The sequence below is a fragment of the Ziziphus jujuba genome, chromosome 10, assembly GCF_031755915.1.
Source record: "Ziziphus jujuba cultivar Dongzao chromosome 10, ASM3175591v1".
NCBI classification, from domain to species: Eukaryota; Viridiplantae; Streptophyta; class Magnoliopsida; order Rosales; family Rhamnaceae; genus Ziziphus; species Ziziphus jujuba.
In genome coordinates this window covers 17,376,034-17,385,730 of record NC_083388.1, presented here as the reverse complement: position 1 = coordinate 17,385,730, position 9,697 = coordinate 17,376,034, and the positions used below count along the sequence as shown (strand labels likewise).

The 9,697-nt window shown below is 31.1% G+C and overlaps 1 protein-coding gene across 1 annotated transcript; it reads right to left on the bottom strand.

Annotated features, from left to right (window-relative positions):
- Positions 1 to 993: 993 nt before the first annotated feature.
- On the bottom strand, positions 994 to 2,850 carry LOC107411434 (uncharacterized). The gene is made up of 2 exons (XM_016019014.4): positions 2,497 to 2,850; positions 994 to 2,252 (listed from the first exon to the last, which is right to left on the bottom strand). Exons 1-2 carry the CDS (start codon positions 2,548 to 2,550, stop codon positions 1,485 to 1,487), a joined length of 822 nt encoding a protein of 273 aa, XP_015874500.2. The 5' UTR covers positions 2,551 to 2,850; the 3' UTR covers positions 994 to 1,484.
- Between the last annotated feature and the right edge of the window lie 6,847 nt (positions 2,851 to 9,697).

The following is a 9,697-nucleotide window of genomic DNA, read 5'->3' as shown; positions in this document are numbered from 1 at the left end:
CTCTCGCATGTACTTGTCCATAAGTGACTTGCCAGTTCTTTCAACTCACCTCTCTCGAGTAGTATTTGTATTTTGGACTTTTGGGGTTGTTGTTCAGTCACTTCTAGAAAATTGATTTCCTTGTTTCCTCATTTTCTTGATTTTTCTATCTGTTTTTTCTTCTTCTTTCTTTTTAATCTTTATTACCCACTCAAACCTAGTTTTTGTCAAAACCTTTATCGAGTATGTGTTTATATATTGGTGTTGACTGTTGTGGACATGGCAAATATTGTAGGAGGCGTAGGACTCAAATAGTGGGTCTATAAGAGCAAAGCAACCAATAACCAAAAAGTTCACCTACAGCCTTTAGAGATTCTCTGCCTCCATCAGAAATATTCAAATCTGATTGTGGGCATTTGAGCAAATACAAATAAATTATTTCTCAAAATTTGAAGCACCATGATTATGATAATGGGAGGCCAAAAGAATCATCAAATTTTGTCAATGTTTTTCGGCTTCAAGGTGTGAAATATGTAAAGAGGATGGACAAATAAAAAGCTCAATTTCAATTGGAGAAGGTTTATGCTGATAAAAAAGCTAGTCAACGCAATGCATTCCAATATTGCAATGGGATTGGAAAATTGGATACCATTTCCATTTGCATTATTTTGCTCCACCTTTAGAGTGATAAAAGGTTTAAGGCAATAAATAAGTATAAGCAAAGTGTGAGTGGGGACAAAGATTAAATTAAATAAAGACCCTCTAGAGTGAATTAGTATTATAAATAAAGAGGGGGAAATGATTTTTTGAGAAAAACATACGATTAGACTTAAAATAATCAACACTACCACCCTCAAAGACTTAAAGATAATCATACATCACACCAGCAGCAGATCCTGATTCTGATTTGTGGGAACCACTCAAACCCTACAGACAGGGCTCTTCTAAAAAACCTTCTGGTTGTTGGCCTCACCCATCTTCCAAACCCCAACAACTCCATACCCATCACCTTAATTTGTTTTTTTTTTTTTTTTTTTGGGTGATCAATCTTTCTATCTATCTGTCTCTCTCTTTCAACATCATACTCACACACACACATACACACACACACACACACACAAAAACTCTTACTGAACTAGATTCAGAGTTACATTTTACATCCCACAACAATTTTGGCAAAAAACCAAGCCTACCCTACAACCCTTTCACATCATGGAGCAAAACTAAAATGTGAAAGGGAAAAAAAAAAAAAAAAAAAAGAGATAAACCCCACACAAAATGCTGAGCAGAGAAGCCTAAAACAAGCTCCCTCTCATTTTCACTTCTCTCCCACTGAGTTAAAAACTTTGGATAAGCTTCTTTAATCGAAAACAAGCCTCTGTACAAAATGCTAGATCAGTCACATAACCACAACTTGCAAATTTTTCCATCCTCACTAACCTCTTTTTAGTCGTATATAATTATAATATAAACCTATAAAATTTAAAGGGATTACTCTGTAATAGTCAGTGGAGTACAACCCTTTGGTACTTGGTCTCTATTGGAGAATCAGAGCCTTCATAAAGAACCCTTTTCCTATTCATTCTTCCACAGTTGGTTATGTTGCAATTAGTGATGTTAATCAAGGAATCTTGGTGGATTTGTGAAGATGATGATGGTGGTGGTGGTGGTGGCGGTGGTGGTGAAGGAATGGTCACAGGTGGGATCTCAAAGGACTCCAGAGGTGGTGGTGGGTGTCTCCATTGAGGAAGTGGTCCAGCAAGAAGAAGGGTCTGAAGGAGTGGACCAGCTTTCATGACTGCCTGCAAAAGTTTTCCCTTTTCAGGCAATGGCTTTTCAGAAAGCAGCTCTAATGTTCCCTGTGGCATGGATGATGATGATGGTGCTGCAGACTGCTGTGGCAATTGAACTGGTGGTTGAATTGGGTCTATAACTGGTGATGAAACAATGCTTTCTTCACAATCAGAAGAAGAAAAGCCATTATTGGAGTCAATTCCCCTTCTGGGTTCATCTTCAATGCTTGAAATTCCAGAAAGAGGAGCTGTTTGTTGTTGCTGTTGCTGTTGTTGTTGCTGTTGAAGTAGGAGTTTCTCAATCTGGAGTCTTTGGCATTTCTCATGAGCTTCATCTCTTTCTCGGATGGCCTTGTTGAGTAGATCTTCGAGCTGAATTACTTGATCGTTTCTCTTTCTTAGCTCCTCCTGAGCTGCAATTTTTGTCTGTTCAAGCTCTAATGTTGTGTACAAAAGGGTTTGCCTCAACTCATCCACCGACTGTATGATAAAAAATACACAAATTACCATTAACAATTTAGCTCTCCAATTGCTTAACAAAATAACCCAAAGATAAATTTCGGCAGAACCCCAAGTGGTAGAATCATGAAAACTTGGGTCCCAAATTGTAAAACAAGCAAACCCATTATACATTTTCAATTTCCAAACTATTCATTAGTAATACCCGTTGAAATATATATGTTAAAAAAAATGAAAATAAAAAAAGAAGGAAATTTGTTTTTACCTTTCCTTGGCAGCAGTAAGCCCAGGTTAGAAGAGAACTTCGTTGATTGTCCATGTTCTGGTTATGCTCCGAAGAATTAAATGTAATATGTCAAGCGAGAGAGAGGGAGAGAGAGAGAGAGAGAGAGAGAGAGAGAGAGAGAGAGAGAGAGAGTTAGAGAGAGAAGCAAAGAAAGGGAAAGGAGGTGGGGTTTTTGAGTGGTTCTTCCAGGTCTTATAAGAAGTAGCATATCTACAGTCACTACTTTCTTTTGTCCCTGTTGCTTTCTTAAGAGACTAAGCGAGGTTGGACAAAAGCACAAAAGGCCAAAAGCCTAGCAAAGCCAATTCCTATATACTATTCCTATATGCTCTCTCTCTCTCTCTCTCTCTCTCTCTCTCTCACACACAGACTCAGAGTTAGTCAGTCTCTTGTATGGAGTCTACGGCTCTATTGCATCACAAACTAGCGCGGGGAATCGAAAATCAGCGATAAAAGCGGGAGCAACAACAAGTCTACTATGCGTTTTCACTTTTCTAGCCACTTGCATTTGCATGTATACATACATAAGAACAAATTTACATGAATTTCAAAATTATAAAAATAAAAATAAAAATGTCAAAAGAAAAGCCTTTAAACCCAATATTTATAATGTTCATTATGTTCTAAATGAGCTTCATATGTGTATTTTGGCCAATTAGTTTGAAGCTTGGATTAGTTTGAAGCTTGGAAAAACACTACTAGATCAATGAGTAGTACACCATTCAAGAGATTTTTTTTTTTTTTTTGGGTTATTGAGCCTTAACTTCCCTGTGGTGTCAGAGATATTATATATGGGTTCCCTTACTATTTTTTTTTCCGTTTTCTTCATAAAAATCTCATGTGGAAAACAGGCATTTCCATTTCCAAGGACAATTTGCTAAGTTATTTACCAAAAATAAAAAAAAGGACAATTCGCTAAGTTGTAATCAAAAAAGGACAATTTGTCACGTTTGTTTTTGCTGTATTTATAAACCATTTGATCTTTGATTGGAAATTTGTCAAGAAAATATACGGTTTTGGTATATGCAAATACTTTCACCATTAATTTTGAAACTAAATGAAAAACTAAACTAACCCTATTGCTAATAATAAATTTCTTTTTCTATGACGTTGATACAAAGTTTTTTTAGCAGTTTATCTACATAAGTGGTAACTTTTCAATTTTCTTCTTTCCAACAGTGAATCAAAAGGGCTCCTTTTTGTTTATTTGATTTTTTTTCCCAATGTTTTTGATAATTCATTTTTTGCTTAAGATTAAAAAACTTATTTGCATTTTTTTCTTTAGCACGTGGGCTGCCTAGTCTAGCTACAAAATTAATTCTAACACTAGCTACAAAATTAATTCTGACATTTTTCTTGTTTGAGTCCATTTCTTTTCAATTCAATGATTTAAATTTGAATATGCCTTGCACATCATGTTTTCCTTCCTTCTTACTTCTTAAATTATTATTTTTTTTGTATATTTATTTATTTTTTTTCCAGTTGGGTACGAATTATTTTAGAAATCGATGCACATAAGAACTGAGTAGAATACAAATTGCCACGTAGAGCCATAGAATTCTAAACAAATCCGATAAACTAACTAATTAAAGCTAAACATTAGGTAGGTATCTTTAACTTTCACATACAGAAATGCGAGTGAAGTTTTGTTTTCAATGTTTTAAAAATTTATTTTGCTTTTTGAATATTTTACATCTCCGGTGTTCGGTCGTCTCATGTTTCATGTATTGTCTTTTGTCTGTGGAATAAATTTCCTAATCCATTAGTGGTCAATAATATTATTCTTCCTATACAACTGTAACCGTGTTGGTGATAATTAAATCGTTTTATTTTAGAAAAATTAGCTAGGGGCTTTAATATTCTTTCTCTCAAAATGCCGCTTATATATATATATATAGGACCTTAACTAATTAAGCAAAAAAAATATAGGACCTCAACTATCATTATATATATATATAGTGCATTACTTAGGCAATTTTTTCCCCCTTTTTTCCAAAAAAAAAAAAAAAAAAAAATTGTTTTTAGTTTTTGTTTTCTCCTATTAAATTGTGTAATTTGCTTATTTCAATTATTTATTAGTGTTATTTAATAGTAGAGTTTATTAATTTAACAAATCAATTTGCTATAAATTTGAAGGGGAAAAAAAAAAAAAACTAACACAATTTCAATATTTGAATTTTTTTTGGTCATTGAGACAGTTTACATAAGAAAAAAAAGGATATCTCTATTGGTCATTGAGACAGTTTACATAAGAAAATTTTTAGATTTCCTTTTGAAAGTTCTCTTATGAACTACTAAATGCTAAAACTATTATTTTCTTACATTGTCGTTGGTTGAAGTTTTTTATTTTCATATCAAGAAAAACAAAACAAAACATTTTTCATTAGCACAAAATTCCTCGGAAGATTTATTGTTTTCAAACTCCAAATTTTGGAATTAAGCAAAATTGTCTTGTAGCAAAAATGAAAAAGGAAAAGAGAAGAACATGAACAAGAAGAAGAGCACATCTTGTTTGACAAATTAATAAAAATGAGAGAAAAAAATATGTTTTCGTTGATGTATCTCATTTTATAGTACTAATCTTTTTGACTTGAAGAATGTCTGCATGTGCGATATCCATGGCTAGGAACCGTAAAACCAATAAATATTTGTTTGTGCCTCTTTCAATGTTCCCTAAGTCCTAACTATGTTCATATATAGGAACAACTTTCATTTCATTGGTCAGAAAAAGGAGCTGGTAACCAAACTTTCCCACCAATATTTTCCCATAGAAAGGTAATGGACCCGCTTTTGAACAATAAAGTCCTCCTTCAAGGAAAGGAGGGAGGCTTCTATTTGACTAATTCAAGACTCTCTCTACCATTTTGATCAATTAGCTTCACCTACAAAAATTGACCACCCCTAGATTGATCTTTCTAAAATATGGGACACGTGTAGGGTGCTGATCTCTAAACTCTTACAATTTTACTAAGAGCATGAAAATGTGTGATTGAATGGGTAGTGATTGGTTAAAACTTATAACTTGTTGGATTAATGAATACCTATTAGTTTTTAACTTTCGAAAAAGGATAGGCAAAAAATCCACATAAATAATCCAAATTTGCCCAAAAAGAATAAATTGGGGCGCCGCGCCTTTATGTCCCATCCAAGGGTGTGATTATCTTTGGCATTTTGTTTTAGCTCTCTCCAAAAATAACCTGCATATATATATATATATATTATAGTGCGGTGCCCTAGAAATATATTTAGCGGCAAGTTCAAGCATCAAAACCAATTAAGAGCTATTACCATAAAAAAAAAAATAATAATAATAATAATAAAATAAAAAAGAACCAGTTAAGGGCAATATCCTTTTTTTCTATTTGAGAAAGGGGGAATATTTATTTACCATCCCCACCTTGCAGTCATATATTTTTGAAGAACTTCAAATTTTATCAAAATCCTTTTTCTAATTCTTGAAATGAAAAGGGTCTTTTTCTTTACCTCCATTTTGAAGGTTTTCTTTTAGTTGTGTATGATTGGTTTGTACTTAAAAGAATAGTGAGGTTTCTCATCTAAATGCAAGCTTAAAAATACTAGAAACAAGTTTAAAGAAAAACAAACAAAAAACACTAAATTGAAAACTACAATTTTAATCTGTTTATAAAATGAGAGTATTTTGTCTGAAAGCAACTCTAATTCTAGATAGCTTTATAAATTGTCTAGTGATATCATATGGACACCTTTTCTTTTTTTTTTTTTTTTTTTTTTTTTTGGTGGGTAAAACTGATATCGTTTTGATTAAATGATGAGTTTTCTATATCTTTGTCTTTCTCAATATCAATAATTAAAGAGAACCAAGCCATAGAGTGTTGGCTTATAATAATGATTTATCTAGCAAGGAAATGATCTTCAGGTTATAACTACTATTTATGGGATTAAAAAAAAAAAAAAAAAAGCATTAAAGCTACTGTTTTGGAGCGTTGCTTTCCTGTCTCAAGCATGTTATGAAATAATAATGATAATCATAGACTTGCCATGATGCTAATAATCAAAATAATTATTCCAAATAACGAATTTTATACAATAAACTATAAGTGCAAAACCCTAGTTAGCACTAGACCCATTTGGTTTCTCCTTTTTGTATAGAGTGTAGAAATAATCTTTAGTAAAGTTGTTTCAAATACAAAAAAGATAGGAGACAGAATATATCATTACAGTATTACTTTTACCAACATAACCATGCATTATACCATGATCAATCATTATTTTATAAGTATATATTATAAAAACAAATATATTTATATATAATAGAGTATCAGCATTAGCTCCAACACAAAATTTTGGTGGAGCCCAGATTCTCCAAATCTTAAACTTGGACCCCACATTATCGTATTTTCAAATGCCTTGTCATTCAAACATGCGTGAGGTAGCAAGTAAAGGGCTATGATCTGGTTGGCAATATAGAGATCACAATTCTATGGTTGATAGTGATTACTAACATATTGATCCCATATTAAGCCTACAAGGCTCGCAGTATGCTTGCAATTTTACAACCAAAAAGAATATATTTACACTCCTAGCTTCCCATTTAGGATTACAAATTTTAAGGTACTATTTGCAATTAATACTTGTTAACCCCTCCAAACAATATATACTTTCATTATTTTATGTTTTTCTTTCTGGATATATGGATAAGATATATATTTACAAGGAGTAAATTAAGGAAGTACTTGCGGCATATATATATATATATATATATAGCTTGAATTGGTTTATTTTATTTTTCACCCTTTCCACCAACAGTCTTGTTGTTGCTTTTGAAAGTGCTTTATATTATTATACCATACATGGGATAGCAGAGGAATCCCAAACAAAATAAAAGAAAATATAAAAAAAGAAGCAACTAACTAACTATGAGGTTAGTTAGTAAAGAATCCTTCAATAGCATTAAAGTGATTGAAAAGTTAAAAAAAAAAAAAAAAAATCTTAAAGCAAAGAAACCGAATTTCTTTTGGGACAATTGGGAATTATATTATTTTGTATATCAAAAGGCAAAATAAAATGAAGAACTAGATACCTGGTTAAGATCATTTTTTTTTTTTTTTTGACTCTCCCTTTTTCGTACCAAAGCAGCTGCATTTTCAGACTGATCCTTATGTCTCACGGAAATTGACAGTCTTTTTTTTTTTTTTTAACCTTTTTTTTGTGCATTTGTGTCTGCCATATGTTTGTTTGTTTGTTTCTTTTATTTTCTTGGTGAAGAACAAGTTATGAGCTTTATTCTTAACTACATTTTAGTAGGTAATTAAAACTGGTTTTCATTTGCTTTATTTTAAAGCTAACTGAAGCCCATTAGTCTTTTTGTTTACTTCAAACAAATTATTGCCCTTTTTCAGCCTAAATAAGTTACACTTATCAACCACATCTTGTTTAGTCCTTTTCTTTCTTCTTTCTTCTTCTTCTTCTTCTTCTTCTTCTTTTCTTTTTTTCCATCCTCTCCCACAACCAAAATTCTGGTTGTTCTTAAAGATTTTTCAAGCAAATAAATTCTCTGTTTATGTAGATTCTTACAAGCCAAAAATAATCTTAAAGGGGTGTATTCAATTTAAAATTTGAAGAATTTTAAAAGTATTTAAAAGTTTAGAGGTATTCAATTTAGATTTTAAAAGAATACATACAAGTTTAATGATATTCAATTCAGATTTTGATAGATTTATAAAAGTTCATTAAAATTTAGATGTATTCAATTAGAATTTTGTAGAATTCTTTTAAAATTTGGTGGTATTCAAAAAATCATTGATTTTAAAAGATTTTAAAAAATGATAGATTTTAATAGATTTGAAAAGATTTTAACAGTGAAATTGTAAAGAAAATTGTCAATATAAAATCCAACTTTAAATTTAAATATTTCGTTAGATTCTTATAAAATCTTTATGGAATCTGTAGAATTTCATAACAATTTATCAAATCTTTTAAAGTATATAACTCATTTTAAATCCATCAAAATCGAAATTGAATATATCCTCTTTAATTTGTAATTAATTGGGAAATTTTTTACATGAAAATTACCAAAAACATTAAGCCCCTATCATGGGTTACATCAAAATAGTCGTTATCATCTAACTGTGTTTTAAAGACTAATTACAAGATTTCATACATCGGAGATGAGGGAAAAAAAAAAAAATTGTTTTCTTTTTTTCAACACTCTACTTTGGAGACAGAAAATGAAAGATATTTTTGTAAAAATAGGCATGATGTTTAATAGAATTAGGGGGTTACATCAAGCTCGAATATACCAAGATTCAATTTGAATTGGATCACTCAACATAAAGTCATAGAACCATGCAGTGGTTAAGTCACAATAAGTGGGGTCCTAACGGCTAATACCTGTCGGGTGGAACCCTAGAAAATCATGGATGCCAACTTTGTTTAACCGTGTGGGCTCCATTCCCTCAAAAGAAAATAAATATTAAAAAAATATATTAGAATTAAAATATAAATAATATTATTGAAAAAACAAAAAAAAAAGGTCATGGATAACCTCTTTTTAGTCTTTAGGTGGGTGGTCAATTCCATCTCAAATCATATCAATGTTTTGGAGATCTTTGGAATCCCAAGCGGTCGTTATACAAAGAAAGTTAAAGCTCCAACTATGTTTTTTATATTCTTTAAATCCTCCTCACATTCTCAAAAAAAAGAAAAAAAAAGAAAAAAAACCTCATTTTTATTAATAAAATATTAATCATTTATTGGTCATCATTTTAGTCGAATTCCCTCATAAAAATAGTACATTAGCCTATCAGGTTTAAAATCTAAAAGCTCATACAGTAAAAGAAAAAAATATATATATATTTTTTACTGTTAATGAATGAAACGATATTAGTTTAAATCACAATATAATAAAACATATACTGTAAATGATAATTTTTTAAATAAATATTATCACATTATTTATTTAAATTTTTTAAATTAAAAAAAAAAGAAAAAAAAAAGGGAAAAGAATGCAGTAGAAGATGTAAAATATAGTCCGTGATAAAACGCGGTTTTGCGGGTACTTAAAATCTAACAAAATGACGGCAATGTTTGTCGTTTAACGGAAGGTCTATGCATGTGAGGATCACTCTTATTTAGTAGTTATAGTTAGTTGGATTTTGCCAAGTGGCCCAATTCCATTTCTCAATTCTGATTGGAAAAAAAG